Source organism: Marmota monax, unplaced genomic scaffold (genome assembly GCF_021218885.2).
Source record: "Marmota monax isolate L192 unplaced genomic scaffold, Marmota_monax_Labrador192_F-V1.1 WCK01_AAM20220418_F8-fsc00013, whole genome shotgun sequence".
Lineage (NCBI taxonomy): Eukaryota > Metazoa > Chordata > Mammalia > Rodentia > Sciuridae > Marmota > Marmota monax.
The window spans coordinates 27,031,869-27,055,799 of record NW_026692202.1 but is presented as its reverse complement, the minus strand read 5'-3'; the positions used below and the strand labels follow the sequence as shown (position 1 = coordinate 27,055,799).

Sequence of the window (23,931 nt, the reverse complement as noted above, 5' to 3'; positions counted from 1 at the left end):
CCAACCATCAAGGTAGCAGTCACAGTTTATTGCCTAGGTCAGACACTGATGCACATAGCCAAGATTGTTCATTTGGGAAGATCACTTAGCTTGTTGCTCTGCCTACTGAGAATGCTACTGCTGACGGGTGTCAGCCATCCGCCCCTTTGGAGACTGCTTCAGCTACAGTGAACCACCCAGTCTGAGGTCATGCTTGGCAGCCCCCATATATTGACTAGTCAGTGTGAAACTACAAAGACTTGGTCATTTCAGTTCAACTAGGTACGACTCAGAAGGGTCATTCTGACTGCAGAAATCCCACAGGGTTGGCCAAAGCTTTCATTGGTCGTGCATCAACTCTTCCCAAATGGACAATCTTGGCTATGTGCATCAGTGTCTGACCTAGGCAGCAACTATGACCACTACATGATGGCTGAATTGCTTATTCAGCTTTCTTTTTATTTTCTTGCACTGGATAATGAGTAGCCTAATTTAGGAGACTAAATATATGGTAGATGAGGTATGAGTTAGGGCAGTATTGTTTTTTTAACATTTATTACCTTTCACTTAGGTGTTAATATTACTAACCTCGAATAATAAGGTGACTATAAATCTATGTTTACCCAGGACAGTCCTTTTTGCCTAGAATTACTTGTTGAGGCTCAATTAACATCTATGTTAATCTATTAATTTTTTTTGTTGGTGTTGGGTTTGAACTCAGGGGTGCTTTACCACTGAACTATAACCCTAGCCCTTTTAGTTTTTAATTTGAGACAGTCTTGCTAAGTTGCTGAGAGTCTCACTAAGTTGCTAAGGCTGGCTTCAAACTTGTGATCCTCCTGCATCATCCTCCTGAGTTCCTGGGATTATAATAGGGATGTGCCACTCTATCCAGCTTGGAATGGGTACTTTTGAATCTACTTTTCCAGAAATTTTAGTGGGAAAAAGAAAAATTTAATTCTTCTCCTGGTAGATTTATATAATTTGGAATGATACTTGTTTACAAGTAAAACTCTGAAATTAGGTATGGTTTCTGAAAATATGTCTAGGGAAAGAAGAGACCGAGGTACTCAGTAATTTCCTTACCCTACCAGGAGGTTATCTCAAGGCCCCTTCTTTTTCTTAATTGTTGTTTTTTTGCCCTCTCTTTGCTGATTCTGGTTTTTAATTTTGGCCAAATGTTGGATGGGACGAGGGCTTACTGCTGGACTCAGTTTTGCCCATCTCTAATTCTTTGGCAAGAGAAATCAACTGCTGGTTTTATTTTGATGTTTGGCACCATGTAGCGGACAATATCTTTAACAGGGTACACTGTCAGTGATGGAGAACTTCTTAATCCTCTTTTCCTTACAAAGAACACTGTTAGTGGTGGTATGACTTTATGCTTGATTTTCCACAAATGAGAACTTGACAAGACAAATATATAATCAGCCAGCCATCTGGCATTCTACACATATTTTCATTGACTCAGGGGATCATGGAGTTAAAGATGTAGCTTGAAATTTAAGCAGGAGTAGCAAAATGCAAGAGAATTCATGTTTTATGAATATTTTTTACCTTAGTTTTCTAGAATAAAACATTAAAGCTAGTCTGAGATTTAGAAAGTTGCAATCCAGATAGTGTTTACTTTTTTCTGATGCAGTCCAAGCTGTTAGGCATTCAGTAGCTGTTAGAGATGAGGCCTGATTTTTCCTTCATATGAAGTCAGAGTACGTAACATTAAATATTTGTTGAGCTTAATTTATAGCACTTTAATATAGATTCTTCTTTGCAACTTTGAGCCTTAGAAACTCACTCTTTCATTATGGACTTCAACTGCCTTTAAGACATAGAGATTCCATAAGTTAATTCTACATTTCAGTTATCACACAGGTGACTATTTTAAACCACAGTATATTTCAAGGATATCTTATTTATTTATTTTTCTGCAGTGCTATGTATTAATCCCAGGACTTTGTGCATGCTAGGCAAGTGCTCTGCTGCTGAGCTAATTCTCAGCCCTTTATTTTATTTTAGGAATTTGAGACAGGATCTTTTTATGTTTTCCAGACTGGACTTGAACTTGTGAATCTCCTGTCTCAGCGTCCCGAGTAGCTTTAATTATAGGCATGTGCCATTGTGCCTAGCCCAGGAATATCCATATTTTTATACTACCTGGGTTAAAGACCATTGTATTATTACATATATACAACATGGAATTTGAAAAATTTTATTACAAATACCCAAAAGCCAAGTTTAGTCGTCTCAGAAGGTAGAAAAAGACTTAAAAAGTAGATTTCTAAGCCTACCTCCCATTTTCTAATTTATCCTTTTATAATAAATATTTGTTAAATACTTTCATTGTGCCAGGTAAGTGATAAGCAACTCTCACTGCTGTTCCTTTTCATCTAATGACCTATTCCAGTTCTTTGTTCCTCGCCTTACTCTACCCTCTCTGTTCTCCTGTCAGTGTCTACATGATCAGTCTTTCCAATATTCTGGCTTCTTAGTTTCTTTTTTTTTAAATTTATTTTTTAGTTTTCGGTGGACACAACATCTTTATTTTATTTTTATGTGGTGCTGAGGATCGAACCCAGAGCCCCGCGCATGCCAGGCGAGCGCGTTACCGCTTGAGCCACATCCCCAGCCCTGGCTTCTTAGTTTTTTGTCCTTCTCTCCTCTTGTGATCTTGTCCTTCATCCTACCTTAGCTGGTCATTCATACTTTTATCATTATCAGTGACTGCAGTCTCTCCATAATCTCAGTTGAGCATTCCCAACTCTTGTCCTCAGCCTTGAACTTCTCCAGCTCCCTGCTTCTGGTACCATTACTACAGCAATCTTTTGACCTTTATGATTCCGAAAGCCACAGATTTCACCACCCTGTTATTGTCTTTGTCTTCTCCAGTGACCTTTCTTCCTTTATACTCACCTTAGAGTCCATGTTAAAATCCAGTTCTACTTACGTGCATCTCTCTCTAAACCCAACTTCCCTTTGCTCTATGTTGCTGGAGCAACATCAACTGGTTGCATCCTGAGTTCAAGACTAGTCACCTCTAGGGGCCACTCATATTGCTACCCATCCACGCATATTTTTTTGTCCATTCAGTCTTGTGTATTTTTTCCTTCAAATGGCTTTTCCCATCCTTCCTCATTAATAATCTAGTTTCTTATTTTATTGAAAAATATTAAGTAACTGCCACTATAGAGTGCTTGGGCACCCCTCACCCCTGACTGTGTCCATGTGCTGGTATCAGTGCCCTTATGCTCCTTGACTTTGAATGAATATCAGGCACCTGAACCCCTTTCTCTGCAGTCTCCTTCTCAAAGATAAAGATATGTCATTATTATTTCTCTCCATTTCAGTAAATTTCTCAAATTCATCAGATTCCCCTGTTTACACATCATTCCAATTAGTATGCAAATATGTTATTTCTTCCATTCTCTACTGTTCCCTTCAGCTGGTGACTGCTGCCCTTCTCTTCTCTATAGCAGAATTTTTCCACGTACTTCTAACTACTCATTTTCTTCAATTTCTCATTTGAATTTACTATAGTTAAGCTTTTGTTTCCTCCCTTCCTCCTACTTTGTAGAAACTGTCATGACAGGGTCATCAGTGATAAAATTCTCAGCCCTCATCTCACTGTCTGATAGTGCATGACAAAAGTTGATCACTGGTCACTTTCTTCAGTGGAAATGCTTTGTTCATTTGGCCCCTAGGCCAGCATTTTTCTAGTTTTCCTCCTCACTCTTTGGCCTGATTATCCATCACCTACTGTTCTCTTAATATTGGAGCATCCACAACCACTCTTGTGTCCTTCATTTTAATTTACTAAGTAATTTTATCCTATCCCATTCATTATGCTGGAGGCTTCTTCCTCATATCCAGCAGTCTAACTGACAGTTCTACCTTCCATCTGAAGGCATCTCACAGTAAATGTCTCCCAAACTGAACTCTCCACTCAGGTTACTCAGGCCAAAAGCCTTTGAATCATCCTTAGCATTTCTCTGACTCACAGTCTACATGAATTTTATCAGCACATCTTTTTGACTTTGTTTTTAGAATATATCCAGTCTCACTTTCTCTGTTATCATGCGTCATCATCTCTGGCTGGGAATATCACACTATCCTGTAATCAGCCTTGCTGTGCCCTCCCTTGCTGTTGACAGGCTATTCACAGAATACCAGCCAGAGGGGATCCTGTTGAAATGGGACTCAGAGGACAGCAGGGCTTTGCTGTATGACTTCCTGTTTCCCTCCCTCACCCTCTTTCTGACTCACTGGTTCTCCTCAGTGAAAGTAAACACCGTGTTCCACAGGCCCTGCTGATCCGGCTGCCTCTTCATCTCATCTTCATTACTCTTGAGTTTGTGTCTTGCCAGGGTTTCTCATACCCACTTGCTCTCTGATTGTGCTAACCTTGATTTTACCAAAGTCTTTGTTCTTGCTGACACTCTGCCCAGACGTCTGTTCCCTTGAATATACGTATGGTACACTCCTCATTTTTTTTTTTTCAATTGTTTTCTTAAATGTAGCCTTTCAGAGGCCTTCCTGATTTCCATCTCCCTATTTGAGATCACAATAGTCCCACCCTGCACCGCTCTCTGTCTTGCTTTTCTCCATAGCATTTACCACCATAAATTATTTTACTTCTTTATTTTGTTTTTATCATATGTTTCCCTTAACTAGAATATGAACTTCATGAAGATAAAAATTGTTTCATTTTTCTTACTGTTGTTTTCCTTAACATGCAGAAAAAAGTGTTTGTATGTTAAATACTTTATAAACATTTGTCGAGGGAATGTCTGAATTATTTGTCTTTTCAACATCATGATTTTTCTGTTACATGTAAGGAGCAGAGTCTTAGGGAGTGTTAGTCATTTGTGCAGATAACACCTAAATCCTGGTCTGCCTTGTCTCATAGTGTAATCACTGTATTAATTCATCTACCATCTAGTCTGTGCATGAACTTTACATTGTGTCAATTGCATTATGAGAGAGGAAGTTATTAATATTGTGCACCTTATTAGTATTTCTACTCTCCATCAATATTTGGGAGAAAACAAAAACTGAGTTTTCACATTGAAACACTTCCTTTTATATCAGGCAAACACGTTGGAGATATTTGTTGTGCTACTTCCTTTGGAGCAAAAGAGTTCTGAGAAATCTACTATTTTTTCTGCCTTCTAATGGCTATATTTTCTTATAAAGATCAAAAATTCCTGCATCCTGTGGGTTTGAAGCATCAAGGAATAAATAAGAATGCTCCTTGTTTGGCTAAGGTGGATCAGGTGTTCCAGGAATGTGGATTCTGCTGCTGGTTACTCGAATTTTATGTTCATTTCTACCACTGAATTATTCTTAGTTTAAAGGAATCAATAGATTTTCAAAAATTATCAAGCTACTTGCTGTCAAATGGGATTATGAGGAATTGAGGTCACACTTTCAGAAGATAGTCATAGATCATGATGAGTATGAATCATGCTTTTAAGTTTTTGCAGCTGCTTTTAGAGTTTCAAACTATAAGATGTGTCTAGTTGGCATTTCCCACACCTGCCCTATTTGTGGTTTATATTTAAAGAAAAATGGTTGAGCTGAAAGTGAATTCTATGTACTAAGAAGAACTGATGGCCCTGGGTTATAGAAATGAAGTATGACTATCAGATCTGTCACAAAACATTTGTCTACCTGGCCAGACTGGTGGCCATTATTTGCATCCACTCAGTTCCCCAAATTAGAATTTGATGTGAAATGAATTTGTCATGAAATGCCAGCAGTATCTGAGAGGTGGTAAAATTTTAAATGACAATTGAGTGGTATGTTAATAAAGTTGTACCTGTGGTTTGATGAGAAGCCAGAGGGGTATATCGAACTCCTCTAATTTAGTCTTAGACTCATTCTGTCACCGCTTCATTGGGCACAGATGAAATTTCTGCTCAGCTCTGTCCGCTTTCAGAGGTTATTTTCTGTTGGATTTTTTGGAGGGTCCTGGAGGTATAGGGGTCATTGAGTGTTTGAGCTGTTTGTGTACATTTTGGGGCACCACCACGTATGCCTTCTTTAAGGGCTTTACATCTTCCATTTCTAGCCACTGGCAGCCCCAGGCAGGGTTCTCCGACCCCAATTAAGATTGAGTCTGGGGCTGGGGTTGTTGCTTGGTGGTGGAGCACTTGCTTCACATGCATGAAGCACTGGGTACAATCCTCAGCACCACATAAAAATAAATAAAGGTATTGTGTCCATTTACAACTAAAAAATTAAAAAAAAAAAAAAAAAAAAAAAAAAAAAAAAAAAAAAAAAAAAATTGAGTCTGTTTGACTTCTAGCTGCCTCCATTTTGCCTAGAATTTATAACCATTCAGTGCCAGAGGTTTAGTCTGAAAGAGGCAACTCTGCCATTGTCTTTAGAGCTTCAATATGTTGAGGTATATATTTAGCATAAGGATTTTTTTTTTTTTGAGAGCAAAGTAACAATTTCATTTTGAAACAGGAAGCATAACTTCCACAGGGAGGGGTCCTAAGAGAGAGCTGACTAGGAATTTTGTATTTTGGTACCAGGAATTGAACTCAGGGTCACTTGACCACTGAGCCACATCCCCAGCCCTATTTTGTATTTTCTTTAGAAACAGGGTCTCACTGAGTTGCTTAGCTGTGCGCTTTTGCTGAGTCTGGCTTTGAACTCTTGATCCGCCTGCCTTAGCCTCCCAAGCCGCTGGGATTATAGGCATGCACCACTATCCCTGGTATGCCCACAGTTTTAAATTTTCTTTTGTTAATTATTGCTTAATTCCACCATGGTCAGAGAATATACCTTGTATGATTTTAATTCTTTAAAAGCTAATGAAATAGGACTTATAGCCTAGTATATGAACAGTTAATGTAAGTGCCCTCTGTTTACTTTAAAAGGATTTGTATTCCTAGCTGTTGGATATAATGTCCTGTGTATGTCAGTTATAATCATGTCCACATCTTGTATACTTTTTCTTGGTATGCTTTCTATGTCAGTTATTAGAATGGGTATGTTAAATATCTCCCTATAATATTGTGACTTTGCCCATTTCTCCTTTTGGTTGCGTTGATTTTCCCAATTTATTTGGAGTCTATTGTCAGATACATTTTGGTTTAGGATTGTTGTGTCTTTCTTGTGAATCAAACCCTTCAACTATATAAACTTTGCCTCTTAATTTTGGTAATGCCTTTCACCCTGAGGCTGGCTTTGTCTGCTATTAACAGTGACATCAGCTTACTTTTGATTTTGTTTTTCATTGTGTATTTTTTCCTTCTTTTTGTTTAAAATTTGTCTTTATGTTTTAAATGACTGGGTTTTGCTTTATTTTATTCCATCGTGACAGTGTTTCAATGGAAACATTTGATTACTTACAGTTAATGTAATTGCTGTATAATTTAAATCAATCCCCATCTATTTATTATCTGTTTCCTCTATGTCTTCTCTAGTTCTCCATTTTACAATTATTAACTTACTGAATTTTTAGATGTGCTATGCATTATATTACTCTCATGTATCATGTTGTCTACTTTTTTCCTCCTTTTTTTTTTTTTAAAGGAAAAGACAGAGTTTTTAATACTCCATTGTGTGAGCAAGGAATTGTTGGTTTTGGAATTGGACTTGCAGTCACTGGTGCTACTGCTATTGCTGAAATTCAGTTTGCAGATTACATTTTCCCTGCTTTTGATCAGGTAAGTGCTTCATATTTTATTGTAAATGAGCATTCATGAGGTTGCTAAGTCCACGAAGTATTGAAGTATTGCATCCATCTTCCCATTGTCCATCTTAAGCACATTTTGTTAACCCTAACTTAGTGTTTTACAGTTATAACTTTCTAATGGGAATATAATCAAAGTTGTAATAGATGATTTTAGAAGATGGATTGGGAAGGAAGGACTCATTGCAACATGTACCTTCTCTCCTTCTTCCCAGATTGTTAACGAAGCTGCCAAGTATCGCTATCGCTCTGGGGATCTTTTCAACTGTGGAAGCCTCACCATCCGGGCCCCTTGGGGCTGTGTTGGCCATGGGGCTCTTTATCATTCTCAGAGTCCTGAAGCTTTTTTTGCCCATTGCCCAGGAATCAAGGTATACTCATTTATTTACTTGAGTAGATCCTTATTTGATATTTCCATTTGGTTGATTCTGTTAATATTAACTAATGTGTTCATCTGGGGACAAACAGGATTTTGGAATTTATGTTAGTTTAACTGTTAATTAAGGTATGCTGGAATGGTGGTGCATACTACCTGTAATCCAAGCTGAGGGAAGGGGATTGCATTTTCAGGAGGCTGAGGCAGGGGAATTGCATGTTTGAGGCCAGCCTTAGCAACTTAATAAGAACCTGTCTCAAAATAAAAAATAAAAAGGGCTGGGGATGTGGCTCAGTGATAGAACATCCCTGGGGTTAATTCCCAGTACTGCAAACAAACACCGCCCCCTACTCCCTGTGCACCCCCCCCCCCCAAATCAGGGAGGCTGGTATTTCTTTTAAATCCAATGCCCAGTTTAACAGATTGTTCTTTTTGAAGTAATACTGGCTTGACATTGGCAATAATTGACATCATAGATTTCAAAGAATACAACTGAGAACATCATTGGTTTGTCTTATTCCTCTTTCAAAGCCTTATGTTTCTCTCTAGTGGGTTTTTCTCACTTAAATGATTCTAAGATGGTTTAAATAAGTCTGCCATTTAGTTTACATTTACCTTGAAGTCAGTGGGATATGATACTTGCTATTTGTTCATAGATGGGGAGAAGGCTCTTACCTAGATGTAATTTTCCTAATCTAGAGTAAGGTAATGCTGTCTTAAACAATTAACTTGGAAACATCTTCCTGTTATGATTGGCCTTCACAGGAGCTTAGTTTTTTGATAATAAAATTATTTTGAGTATTTTATGTCAATATTTTGTTCTATCATCTTTTCTATTTCTTATTTACTGAACATCTTTCCAGGGAATCATAGAAACTCACAGATATCTCAATATGGAGATGTTTGTTCTTGATGACATCGTTTGGTTGTGAACATGTGTTTTATTCTGGTTTGTTTTTTTCCACAGACAAAAGCTATGAGATTTTTCCTATCTGAGTGGTGGCTCTGTGCTGGCTCAGTATAAGCAAGAAGTTGTAGGCTAGAACAACTGTCCCATTAGAGACAACAGCTATTTTTTGTTTGAGCTGAACGTTTGTAACATTACTTAGTGTTTTAAAGAGCAGACCTTTTCTCAGTTCCCTAACTTCTCTTTCCCTGTCCTCTTTCTTTCTTCTGTTTCTTTCTATGTTTCCCACATCAAATGAAAATATACATATAATAAAAAAGGTTAAAAGTAAATATATGAGAAAGCAGAAAAAGAGAATCTGAAAAGTAGGAATATAAAATAAACATACTATGTGATGTGGTTACTCTGTGTTCAGAAGCCTGTTTACAGAAAATGAACTAGATTTGTGGTGCTATTTTATTTTTTAAATAAAATTCCTTCAATAAAAAGGGCATAAAAATGACCTTGAAAGCCCATGTAGTTTGCTCAATGAATCTTATTTGAATCTCTGTGATAAATTCAGGCTAATTTTTTAAAATAATTCTTCCCATGTAATCCTTGTCATCATACAATTATTTTAGAGTCACTAAGAATTAAGACACAAGTTTGTGATTTCAGGCAACACTGTATAGAAATTAAGACCTCAGGCTCTAGCCTCCATCCTTGGGTGAGAATCCTGGTCTGGCAAGCCGTCTGACCTTGGGCAAGCTTCTCTTTGTCTCTTTATGCCTCACTCTCTATATCTAACGTGAGAAAAGTAATACTAGCTACCTCATGAAATTGCTGTGAATATGAGATGAGTTAATCCACACAGTGCTTGGCAGATTAGCACCTGCCCTTTCCCGTGGCCATCATCTTCTTCATCATCTCCCTGGTTTTCAAGGACTTGGAGCCATTTCCTGTCACCTGGAAGCATGAACACATTACCTTTTACTCTGCCAAAACTGGGCATAATGTGCCTGGATCATAAAATTCAGTGGTTACTTTTCCATTCATAAGATGAAGACTGAAGTTTTCATGGGGAGGAAGGAAATTTTGGTGTGTTAAAGTTGAGAAGATAGGTACATGCACTTTGCATGTAGCCGGAGAATATTAGTAGAAGAGATTACTTAATAGGTAAAGACAGGTTGATATTGATGATTTTATTTTTTTGCTTCCATATATGCTCTTTGTGGATTCTTTCATTTTTTAAATAGGTAAGTCATCTCCTTAAGATAAGAGCAGTGTCTTAGTTATCAGATCATGGAAGTCATCTTAAATATTTGTTGAATGATAGGAACTTTTTAGATAATTTGAAAATTTTATAATAGTAATTAGATTAAATAAAGAATCAATTTCTATTTTTAGTAAAGTTGATTACTTCAATATCAACCCTTATAAACACGTTTATTGGGATACATTTTTACTAAAATTGTGTTTTTTTTAAAAATCTGTTTTTGCAGGTGGTTATACCCAGAAGCCCTTTCCAGGCCAAGGGACTTCTTTTGTCATGCATAGAGGACAAAAATCCTTGTATATTTTTTGAACCTAAAATACTTTACAGAGCAGCAGGTAAAGGTTTTGTTTTATACTTTGTTTTTCATAGCTTAAGAAATTTTAATTTTTTAATAGCTGAGTTTATACTTTTCATGTAGAAAAAATTCTGATTGATTTCTTCTGTTTAGTTTATCCATAGGTGTAAATTTTGTTTAGGGAAAATTCATCTAGCTATTTTATATTTTGGTTTTAGAAACAAAAAATGCACTGTGAAGTGGTATCGAGAACAAAGGAGCTGTATGTGGGTGCTTAGTAAATGTGGGTGGAATGAAGAAGCATAAGAGTTATTATACAACATAGTATCTAAATTCCCCTTTGGCTAAAGTGACCATAAGTGACTTCTAAGTTAAATTACTTCTAACAGTGAAGGAGGCACTGTTAGCAGGTATGCTGTGATATCAGGTCTACGCTGGGGTCACTGTCTGCAGCAAACTGAGATGCTGTTCACCCTCCTGTTAGCTCAGAATCATAACTATAAACACATGTGTGACCACTAATTTCTTAGCTGTAATGGAAATTTCAAATATCAAATGATTTGTTCTGTCCAAAGTATATTTTGTTTTGAATTTAAGAAAATTATTCTGGCAAATCACTCTTTTCCTTGAAAAGTTAAATTTAAAACATGTTTTTATTTTGGTGTAATTTATGTACAATGAAATGCACAGGTATTAAGTGTTCAATTTGAAGGGTTTTTGACTGCCCTATACTTTCATGTAATCATTATGCAAAACAACATAATAGATTTTAATCATTCCTGTAAGTCCCTTCCCATTACTTCCTGCTAAATCCATTCTCCTTGCTCCAAGCTCAGACACTTCCTGATTCCTTTTAGATTAGGTGTACATGTTTTTGGGCATTATAGAAATGGAATCACACAGTATATATTCTCTTGTGTGTTTGACTTCTTTTGTTCAAGCTAATGTTAGACTCATACATGTTGTTGCTTGTACCATTGAGTTCATTCCTTTTTCATTGCTGAGTAGCAGTCCATTGTGCTTATTACCATTGCAATGAATGTTGAACACAGTTGTACAGTATTAGAATGTTATTAGTAAGTAGTAAACATCGACATTTCATTGCATGAATAACTCTTTTTTATTGTTATTATATTACTTTTAAGAAATGACAGTTATTTCCATTATTATTCTAAGTACTATCATTGTTACTACTAAGGAAACAAACTTGCCTCTTCTCTTACCACCAAGCTGATGGCCTGTAAATAGAATTAATATATTGTAACCAAATATCTGGAGTCTGCCTTGACCATGAATTAATTGGGCAATGCTTCTTGGCTATGGGGAAAAGAACATCTGAAAAACTGAGGCATATGAAATGTTTCTGAATAAGTCACAGTCCTTGGTATGGCTATTCATTGCATGCATGTATCACAGTTTATTCTTGGGTCACACAGCCTCACTTTATCCATTCTCTGTTGATGAATAAATGTTCCTCATTGTTGTCTGTTTTTGAAAACTGCCATTGTTTTACAAACTTCTGCAGTATTATTAAAGTACAGATGTTTTTCTCATGTCTGAAGCAGTAATCTATACAAAATTCCAGAAACAAATGTTTTAAGGATTCTGGGAGCAGATTTCCTTAGGAGACTAAAATATTAGGCATCTAAAAAAGTTAACTTGTCAGCTCTAAGTTAACTTGTCAGCTCTTACCCATAATGTACACTTTCCACTGAAATCTGTGACATTTATATCACTAAGTCCTGTTCAGAAACAATTCCATTACAGAGGCAGATTCAAGCCTTTGGCTTAGAGTTGTAGGGCATGGCTCTCCCAATGATCTCAGCACCTCTTGTTCCTTCTTTTCCTGGAACCACATTTTCCCCATCTCCAGTGCTTGTACCTCACTCCATGTGGTTCTGAGGAGGCTCCAGGTCATCATCTGACTTCCATGGTCTCAAGATGTAGCCATGTGGCGTAAGCCCAACCATTCTGATTTATTTTCCTGGATTTTCTATGAGGAGACAGAGCCACACTGTCTAGAAGGAATTTGCCTGGGATGATGGGAGACTGGGGCCCTGAATTACTTTTATTCCTTTAATCTTCATGTATGAATGATTTTCCCCTAGATTCTTCCATTTAATCTCATTTTAAGTTGAAGCTACTTTGAGTTTCAGTCTCCTGTAGATTTTACTTGTATAGCAGGCGATTTTGATTAACGTGATACCTTATCTTGGTTAGAGGAAAGATGCTTCTCTTTTCAAAGGAAAATATTCCCAATCAGATTAACACAATGAACTTCAGCCTTTCATAATTTAATATGGATGCTATTTATTTTTTTGTTCTAATAACTGAAGTAGAAACCTTCATCTTTTTTATTCAGTTTTATAGGGTTGCTGAGAGGATTGAGATGATCCATGTTGTATTTGCCTAGTTTTAAGACTTTTTAAATTATTTTTTTCAGTACTAGGGATTAAACTTAGGGTCTCTCTACCTCTGATCTACAGCTGAGGCACTTTAATTTTATATTATTTTGAGACAAGATCTTGAGTCTGGCCTCGGACATTTGATCCTCCTGCCTCAGCTTCCCTAGTCTCTGGGATTTCAGACATATGCCTTTGTGCCTGGTTTTGAAGCACTTTTTGAACACTGAGGTGCTGGACATAGTGCTATATTGTGAAGACATGTGAACTATTCAATTGAATTCTCACAATTACCTTATCAGGTAAATTTTATCATTATAAGCATTTTATAGATGAGGAACTTGAAGATTAGGAATGTTAAAAGCTTGTTAAAAGTTACATACCAGGATTTAAATCCAGAGTCTGTCTCTGGAGCCAGATATTGGACATATTCCAAGTATTTTTCACAAAACCTGTGAGGTAGTATTGTCAGACACCTTTAGACAGACCAGGAAACTGATGGTTGGTGAGCTTACATATCTTAATTCCATTTTACAGAGGCAGTAAGTTATAGAGTTAGGTTTTATTTATTTATTTGGTTATTGGAGATTAAACCCAAGGATACTTTCCTACTGAGCTACATCCTCAATTCCTCCCTCTCTCTCTCTCTCGCTCCCTCCCTCCCCTGTTCTTCTCTTCTCTTCCCCTTCCTTCCTTCCTTCCTTCCTTCCTCCCTCCCTCCCTCCCTCCCTCCTCACTAAATTGCTTACGGCCTTGCTAATTTGCTGAGACTGACCTCAAACTTGGTGATCCTCCTGCCTCAGCCTTTCAAATTTCTGGGATTATAGGCATGTGCCACTTTGCCCAGATGGGCATCCCAATTAATCATTATTTGAATGAAAGGCACATATAAAATATAACTCCCTTTAGTGGCCCAATTTTGTACCCCAAAATATGCTGGTTAAAAAATTTCCTGCAGAATTGAAATTATATATATTTATTTATTTATTTTTGGTACCAGGGATTGAACTCAGGAGCACTGAACCACTGAGCCACATCCCCCAGCCCTGTTTTGTATTTTATTTAGAGATAGGGTCTCACAGAGTTTCTTAGCACCTTGCTTTTGCTGAGGCTGTCATTGAACTCCCAATCCTTTTAATCAAATGGAAATAAATATTATCCATAGTCATGTGTTGAGGCAGTATATCCCTACGTAGTGTATACTACATACACTATGAGGTTCAAATATATACACATTCTTTGTTGACATAGGATTAATTAACTTCTTTGATGGTTATAAAAACTACATGTCACAGTCTGATGTAGCACCATGAGGGCAGGGTGGACTCAGCTTCTCTCTGTACCATGAAGCATTAAAGGGCCTAGTCCCCTGTCTCCAGAGACAAACCAGCTGGGAAGTGAGTCTTCATGTGTTTGGGGGAGAATAGGTGGAACCATCTGGTGAATGGACAGCATTACCCCAATCAGCTCTTTTCAACTTTTCCAACACCCTTATTTCTGGGCCTGCTGCTCATATGCTGTGCTTTATTTAAACATCTTTGCTATGGTCTCTCCTCTGTGTGTCAGCTATCAACTATATGAATTATTATGGATAAAAATAAAATAAAAACAGGTAGGTAATACCTCATTTTGTGTGTGTGTGTGTGTGTGTGTGTGTGTGGTACTGGGGATTGAACCCAGGGCCTTACACATGGTAGGCAAATACTCTTCTCCTGATCTACATCCCCAGCCTAAGTAATGTATTCTCTATGAAATAGTTTCTTGAATTTTATTTTTACTTATTTTAAATATACAATAAATATAAAAGCTTTATGTATTATAAATGTAGTAGAAAGAGTAATCTGTTCATATCTTTGGATTTCCTGATTATTTGAATGCAGTTAATCTTTTTAGAAATCACAGAGATGTTTAGAAATGATAGGTAAGAAAGAGCAATCTAGACAATGTCAAAAATGTATAAAATGGTTAAGATTGAAAAGAATGAGTCAGGTGACATTATCAAATAGAGGCATCTGGAGGAAAGATGCTCTGGAGTCTTTGAATTGTTGGTTTTATTTAATTGAATGATTCAGGACATTGGTGAGATGGCAGCAAATGGGACTTTTATCTGTGGTTCTTTGTAAGTGAGATAGGCTGACTTCTTGGATTTTTGGATGGTCCAAAAATCTTTCAAAAATAGGGCTGTAATGCCATTGATGATTTTTTAAAAGCTGTTACACTAATTATATATGGATTCATAATTCTGAAGAGAAAAACATTATTATAAAAAGGTTTTGAATGGTAGAAGACTTTAAAAATATGTTTTGCCAAATAGTGTACATAGAAGAGAGGAATTAGTATTTTGTATTTTATGTATAAGCAGACTATTTTTGTGCATGCTGATACATTGAATACTACGTATAATCCCTGACAGGAATATGTTGAATACACTAATGAAAGAAAATTTAATTTATTGGTTAGATTTTTGAAGTAGCTTTTCAATTGAAATGATAGCTACATAGAAGTTAATGTGAAAATAATATAATATAAAATAGCAGTTTCTTACCTAATCCTTTACCAGATCTATGCTTCTTCCCCTACAAGCAACAACTTTCAACTCAGCAATTTCTTCTGATAATTAGTCATCATATTTACAAATAATATGTTATACTACTTAATATTTTTTTAAAAAATGATTATTTTAATTTCTTTTTAGAAAACAGAATAATTAATTTGCATTTCCTGAATAAGATGATGCAAAAGGTATTTTCATAGCTTAATTTTTGCCGTCTTTGTATCTTCTTTGTTAGGGTGTCTATTAAGGTCTTTGACTTTTTTTTTATTGTCTTGTTTCCTTATTGTTGATTTTTAAAGTTCTTTGAGTATTTTGAATAGCAGTCCTTTATCAGCTACATCTTTTGTGAATTTATTCTTCCAGTTTATGGCTTGACTTTCCATTTTCTTGATAGGGTCTTTTGCAGAGCAGAAATGTTTAATTTCTGAGTTATACTTGAACTCTTCTGTAGGTCATGATAAATAATGAGTTTACACATTTGTTTACAATGAAGAAAGGATAACATCTTCAACAAATGGTGCTGGGAGAACTGGAAATTCATATGCAACAAAATGAAATTGAATTCCTGTCTCTCACCATGCACAAAAGTTAACTCAAAATGGATCAACGAGCTAGGAATCAAACTGGAAACTCTGCGTCTAACAGAAGAAAAAGTTGGCTCTAATCTCTACCTCCTGGGGTCGGGCTCCAAATTCCTTAATAGGACACCTATAGCACAAGAGTTAAAATCAAGAATCAACAAATGGGACATACTCAAACTAAAAAGTTTTTTCTCAGCAAGAGAAACAATAAGAGAGGTAAATAGGGAGCCTACATCCTGGGAATTTTTACCCCTCCAAATTTTTACCCCTCACACTTCAGATAGAGCCCTAATCTCTGGAGTATACAAAGAACTCAAAAAATTAAATGATAAGAAAACAAATAACCCAATCAACAAATGGGCCAAGGATCTGAACAGACACTTCTCAGAGAAAGATATACAGTCAATCAACAAATACATGAAAAAATGCTCATCATCCCTAGCAATCAGAGAAATGCAAATTAAAACCACTCTAAGGTACCATCTCACCCCAGTAAGAATGGCAGCCATTATGAAGTCAAACAATAACAAGTGCTGGCGAGGATGTGGGGAAAAGGGTACACTTGTACATTGCTGTTGGGACTGCAAATTGGTGCGGCCAATTTGGAAATCAGTATGGAGATTCCTCAGAAAGCTGGGAATTGAACCACCATTCGACCCAGCTATTCCCCTTCTTGGACTATTCCCAAAAGACCTAAAAAGAGCATACCACAGGGATACAGCTACATCAATGTTCATAGCAGCACAATTCACAATAGCTAAACTGTGAAACCAACCTAGATGCCCTTCAATAGATGAATGGATAAAAAAAAATGTGGCATATATATACACAATGGAATATTACTCAGCACTAAAAAAATAACAAAATCATGGCATTTGCAGGGAAATGGATGGCATTAGAGCAGATTATGCTAAGTGAAGTCAGCCAATCCCTAAAAAACAAATGCTGAATGTCTTCTTTGATATAAGGGAGGGCTACCCAAAACAGAGCAGGGAGGAAGAGCATGAGAAGAAGATTACCATCAAACAGGGATGAGAGGTGGGAGGGAATGGGAAAGAGAAGGGGAATTGCATGGAAGATGGATTGAGACCCTCATTGTCATACAAAAAATACATATAAGAGGATGTGAGGGGAAGGGGAAAAAAAGAGAGAGAGAGAAATGTGTTATGGTAGATGGGGTAGAGAGAGGTGAGGGGAGGGAAGGGCAGGGGAGGGAAGTGCAGGGGAGGGGAGGGCAAGGGAGGGGAGGGGAGGGGAGGGCAAGGGAGGGGAGGGGAGGGGATAGTAAGGGCAGCAAAATACAACAGACACTAGTATGGCAGTATGTATAAACGTGGCTGTATAACCAATGTGATCCTGCAATCTGTACACGTGGGAATAATAAGAATTCATACCCCATTTGAATCAAATGTATGATATATGATATGTCAAAATCAATGTAATATTTTGAGCAACTAATAAATTTCTGATGTTTTTAAAAAAAGAAATCTATTTTGAAACCACTGGATCTCAAAAGTGTAACTTCTGGGGAATGCCACCATTATATCAATGCTTTCCTACTGGTTGTCATCATTAATAGCAGTTAACATTTTTGCCTGCCTGCCTTCCTTCCTTCTCCTTCTTTAGCAGAACATGAGATTATTCTTTCTTTTAGTATTTTTACTGTAATGATTTTTATTTTCGAAGAATGTGGTTGTTTCCACTTAAACTTGTTTTTATGTCCACTAGTAAATTCTGTAGATATTTTCATTAGATTGGCACATTTGTGGTTAGTGTTAGTCTTAGATGTTTTATGTATTTGTTGCTATTGGGAGTAGAATCCCCCTGCCCCCATTACATGTTAAAATTGGTCATTACTGGTATATAAAAATTTGAAAAAGTACTGTGTTCATGTATGACTTCATTTAAAAATAAGTAAACCCATTACATGTTTATCCATGATAATTTCTGGCCATATGAGTTAACCCAGAGTCCTTCATAGTATTGTACTTTTAATTCATAATTTGATATGAAGGACTTTATGTAAATGAAAAATACTGGTTTTTAAATGGAGGCATGCTGTATAGCAATACACAGAAGCAGGTGCTGGGTGATAATGTATGTGGAGGTATAAGTAATACTTGCCTTACTTTCTTTACAGTTTGGCCTTGGAAATATTTCTCATATTTCTAAGTTGGAATGAAATATAAAGCCCATTTAGTGTATGAAAAAATAACTTGTGACAATGGAAGTGAATTGCTGGGGACCAATAAGAGAATTCTAGATTTAATATTTGATTGGTTTTAAGGAAAATGGCAACTATTTATTTAATCCTAAGATTTTTATTTTCTATTTTTCAAAAAAATATGGCAAGTATAATATCCCCTTTCTTAAAATATGCAATTGCTGCTATTAATTTTCAAGGTTTATGGTGAGGATCAAGCTTGATATGTGGTCATATTTTAATATTTCTACTGAAACCCATTTTGGACAGATTTCAGTCCAACATAATATGGTAGTTATGAATTTGGATTATAGAATTACCACTTACTGTCCTATAACTTTAACAGACCTACTTAATAATGTCTATACTTACTTTCTCATCTGTAGCTTTGAGATAAATCTCATATCAATCACACTGAGGTGTGAAGATAATATAAGGTGATACCTTTAAGGTGCTTAAAGCAGTGCCTAATATGTATAAAAGCCTCGATGAATATTTGCTTTTCAATTATTATTAATGTATTGAGATTTCTTTACTTCTCATCAAAGTGATTTTTTCTCAAGTGCTGTTTATGATGTAGATCCGTTGGATATTTCTCAGTTGGCTCTCATCCTCATATTTGCTTCTCTGCAATCCCCATTGCAAGGCTGGGGTTGGAAGCTAGTGGGCAGCATTGTCATCACACCCTTGCCAGTTGAGTTCAGTTAGAGTCCCTCAGTGGGGGTGTCACTTGTGCTAGTTTAAAAGGTGGGAAGGAAGCCATTGAGGTTTTCAAGGCACCTCAGATAGTGGCGGTTGAGGAATCTGCTCTGCTGCGAGGACTGTTGTTCTGCAGGGATGATGGCTGTAGCATTCGCGAGAGGCCTTCAGTGGGGACTGTCCTGCTCAGTCACAGCAGATGGTAGTTCCAGACATGTTACCTGCTTGCTGATCTCTGGGTCGTGCTATTTCATCATTTGCTACTTTATCCCTTTCAACGTCTTTGCAGCTGATTCTCTGAATTCATTCTGATTCTTCTGGAAAGATTTTTGTTTTCCTGATTGAATGTCTACTGATAAAGTTAGTTATCACTGTTCAGTCATGCACTGAGGAATTTTGCAATCTAATAAAGAAATCATAGATCCTTATGTTTTTTTCATATTTTAAAATGATTATCTTTTGTTGATTTGATCTGCTAACTTTTTCTGACTGCTGTCTGCATTTAGAAAGTCAGTACACAGCAGCTGGTGCTTGGTGACTAATGGGAACTACTGCTCCTCAGGAGTAATTTTGTATTGTGGAAACTGAGGGACTTCAGGTACCAAAAGCATGATGTGAAAAATATCTGTAATAATACTTCAATGTTGTGAAGTCAATGGAATATGTATAGCAATACATATTTCATTGACTGTAAATTGCCCATTTCCTCCTCACCTTTTAATGTCTCTGAAATTGGAATGTATCTTAAAATCAGTGGTGTCTTACAATCATCTTATCCAGTGGTTGAGGATTGCTATTAACTGCTCAAGCACATATATCAAAATGAGTACCAGCTCCTACAGGACACATCTCCACAAATGAGAAGAAAATTCTAGCAACATCAGAGAACTTTTTTGACAGTGAGGTTCTGAATAGCTGTGGTGAGTAGGAAGGGCAGGGAAAACGGATAATCACAATAGTTTAACAACCCTTTGAAGCGAAAGTAAAAAGTAGGCTGTATCTAATTAGTGGGCTAGCTTGAGAGTTTTTAAATTTTTAAATTCTTTTATGAATTCATTTAAAAAGGCTGCATCATTGATGTGCTTGGTGACAAAGAAAATGGTGTTCTGTGAAGAGACATGGACACTGATGATTATAAGTGAAAGTAAATGAGAACAATTAGATTCTGAATGTAAAAAAAATTTAAAAACAGCTTAAACCAATGTATTTTGCTTGTATTTTGTTTTTATGTATCAGGATGATAATAAAAAGTCCTGTCTATTACAAATTTCTCTTTCAATAAGACTAAAGTTAAAATTCTAAATGTGTAAGTTTAATTGGCAGCTTTTTCCTTATCAATGCATAAAATAATGTTATATTTTATAATTGACAATGAAAATAAAGTACTCTTTTTCTATCTCAACATGATTTTTTTTATTGGATGATTTATCCCTCTTCCAAATTCCATGTGTTGATGTGGAATGGCTTTGTAATATTGCTATCTATCCTTATCAACTTATTGAAGCTCTAAGCAACTTAGTGAGTCCCTGCCTCAAAATAAAAAAAATAAGATAAAATAAAAAGGGCTGAGAATATAGCTCAGTAGTAGAGCATCTCTGAGTTTAATCCCAAGTACCAAAAACAAAAAACAAAACAAAACAACCTTCTGAAGCAAAAACACTTATAAAGACATTTACAATCTTAAATTCACACCTTATATGTAGAAGTAGCTCAGTGTGAGGAGTTTCCTGGTTACATGCAAAACATTTGCTGGTCCTGACTTGCTGTTTTACTTATCATTTAAACAGCTTGATTAGCTTTTTTTTTTTTTTTTTTTTTTTAATTTAGTGGTCAGGAGTCTCATGCTACCTGGCATGTATAGATACTGAATTTATTGCTTCACATCTTCTCTGTGGCTAGTCAGGATGCTGTTATTAAATTTATCTGAGAAAATAGGGTTATCACAAATATGACCCCCAGTGTTGCTGGACTCTTTTTACGTTGCATAGCTTATTAGTAGCCTTATTTTCTTTATTTGAACTAACATTTCTAAAACAGAATTTGTTTCACAAGGAAATATCAGTCTACTGTGCCTCTATATCAGTTTTATTTAGTAAATGATAGAAGGAATAAGAATGACTCTTCCTAGGATGAAACTTTTTTTATAGCCTCAATGACTATGTCATTGAATGATTTTAAATTGTAATGCAGTTTTCTTCCTAAGAACACAAAAAGTGTCCAGGGTGATTATCTTAATATGCCCTCATTCTGTTCCTATGATGTTTCTAGGATTATAGATGAGGCAAAAAAAATATAATAGAATATGTTGTGAGTACCACCAGATTAATTAGATAAAGAATCGAGGCGAGAACTGGGCTTCTAGTTGGATGGATCTTACCCCTGTCTCATTCTTCCCCATTAGACTGTAAATTCTGACAGATGAGAGTAGGATTTCTGAGGCATGGAGACTCTGAATATGCTATGGTAATCAGGCAGCATGCGCTAACATTTTAGAACTATACTTTGCTTCCTCTTAAACAGAGAAAAACAGAGAACATTTTCTTTTGTCACTGTAACATGTATAATGAAACATGAATAAAGCCCTACCTGATTTTCACATTTATAGGGAAACTGGAATTACTGGAGATTAGTGCCAGGAAGGAGAAATGACCCTGTTATCTCCGTAATGGCCGTAGTGTGCTTCATAGGGGAACTTGCATCAATAGGAGTAAGTGGTTATTTACTTGCAGAAGCTTTCTATTCAAGTTATTAATATAGTTAGGCAGAAGGAACTGGAAAGTGCATATAGGAATGTAGGAAGGTCATTTATGGGTTTCAGTGTTCATCTGCAACATCATATAAATCTGTATTTTCTTAGATACATGTGCAAGCACACACTTGGTTTTACACCTCCATTTCTTTGTGTATGTTCTTTCTTTCTATATGGAATGACATCTGTTTTCTCTGGTGAGGTGTCTGTCTCTAGGACCTCCATCAGTTGTACCCTCCTTGGTAAAACCTTGGTCTTTATAACTGAGTTGCTGCCTCTCTCTGTATTCTTAGAGCAGTTTGTTCTTGCTACCAATATCAGGTTTTCATTTTTGGCTTATAATCTCTTTCCATCTTTATAACTCCTGGTTGAGTCTGTGCCTCTCTGTAGTGTGAACTACCTTTTAAAATTTCAGTCCAGCATCTCACACGATGCCTACATATACTGGGTACACAGTCACGATTAAATGAATAAATGTATCTTGTACATAGTGTATATGTCATTACACACCCTGTCTCTTTCAAAACTATGTTCAAAGTGGATTATTAGAAGAAAATTGGAAGAAAAAAGGAGAAGGATGAGATATAAAGTGATAAACATGAGCTAATTCATGCCATGAATATCTAAGTGAATGTGTAGTATGCACATAAATTCATTGCATGTACAAGGAAGCATATACGTGGAAATTTTATAATGCACTTTAAAAAACTATACTGTCTGATTCTTTTATATTTTTACAATTTTCTAAGTACATATATCATTATGTATTTGGTGCTGAAGGGTTTCTCTGTGGAGTGTTCATTAGTGCTGAGATTTGAATGTGATCAGCTTGTGGTAAATGGAGTGGGCTCAGTTAGTTCCACTTCTGTGAACATAAGAATCTGTAGCATGACCATACACAGTGCTCTTTAGCTCCTGAAGAACTGCTCTGATGCTAGTTGCCTGCTCTCTTTCTGAAAGCACAGAGCTGTGGGGTAGACCTGCAGGAATGTTAATATGAAATAATAACCTTCTCTTGGAATAAATAGTGTTTAAATTAATGTAACTACAAAGTACCTCTGAATTTCAGCTTGCTCTCCAGGTGATTTGTTTGCCAAGTTTAAATAAATGAACATATTAAAATTGTGTTCTTATTTTCCTGCTGTCAGGATTAAACCGATGCAAATTTAAATAGTTGTTTTTTGGTTTTTCTTAATATAAGCCTCTCCCTGAGTCTAATTCTCTGCATGACGTATTTTAAGTAGAGAGTAAAGCTTTGTTTGCTATGTTATTCCTTAATTAATTGTTAAAATAGTGAGGACTTATTATTCTGGGTAATTTATTTAAGACAACAGTCACTCCCTGGCAGCTTTTTAAAGGAGATGGTCCAAGATGCTAACTAACCCATTTGTTTTGCTATGCTATCCCTGGGAGTTCTGTGTTCCAAAGATTTGCTAATCACCAGTTGGGAACTGATTTACAAGGCAGAAAAGACAGGACTCTTGAGTGGTGCACTGATTCATAAGCAAGCTGGAATGTGTACTGGCTTCAAGCCTTGTCTACTGGCATGCAGATCTTGCTGCCAGCCGACTTGATGATGGAAAAATGCCTGCTTGCTACCTCTGGCCAGATGTCATCAGTGTTGTTCTTGACCCTCACATTTGTTAATTGCTAAGTAGAATATGCTACTCAAGTTGAATATGTCTCCTTGACTGTTCATTTGTCCAGCCATTTATCCATCCATCCTTTCATCCATCTATAGATCCAGTACTGGGATTAGGCTATCAGGGAATGGGTTGGAATTAATATCTGGAAACATTGTTTATAATCGGAATTAGCTGTCATTATCTCTAAAGAAACAGATAGTGAATATTTCAGGTTTATAGGTCATTTTGATTCTCTTAACTACTTAGCTTTCTGTTGCAGGTTGATGATTTATTGAAGCATAATGAATAGCTCACAAATCTCTGATGTGCCTCACGTCAGCCATAGAGGCCACATATTTAGAAACAATACAGAATAACTGGTTCCGCAAAGATGCCCCAGCAAGTGTCAGTGAGCACTTTGCTATCTTCTAAATCACTGATGCCACTGCCTGGAGGATGAATTTGCCTCCACTGTTTCTACTGTAGAGTGGATTCTGGACAGTTTCTGCTTTTTTGTGTAATCACCTTCCAATTCAGAGTCTGCTGTAGGTGAATTTGATTGGCAGAACCAAAGTTTTGGACCTACCTGCAAGGGAAACTGGGA

General features: G+C 36.5%; 1 protein-coding gene across 2 annotated transcripts in view; it reads left to right on the top strand.

The window, feature by feature from the left end:
* Nucleotides 1–23,931, top strand: part of Bckdhb (branched chain keto acid dehydrogenase E1 subunit beta) — a 205,353-nt gene that overhangs the window by 40,044 nt on the left and 141,378 nt on the right. For both annotated transcript variants that reach the window (XM_046432189.2, XM_058575944.1), the window contains exons 4-6: nucleotides 7,522–7,655; nucleotides 7,897–8,052; nucleotides 10,446–10,554. In XM_046432189.2, coding sequence (XP_046288145.1) covers nucleotides 7,522–7,655; nucleotides 7,897–8,052; nucleotides 10,446–10,554 — 399 coding nt within the window. The remainder of the gene's footprint in view (nucleotides 1–7,521; nucleotides 7,656–7,896; nucleotides 8,053–10,445; nucleotides 10,555–23,931) is intronic.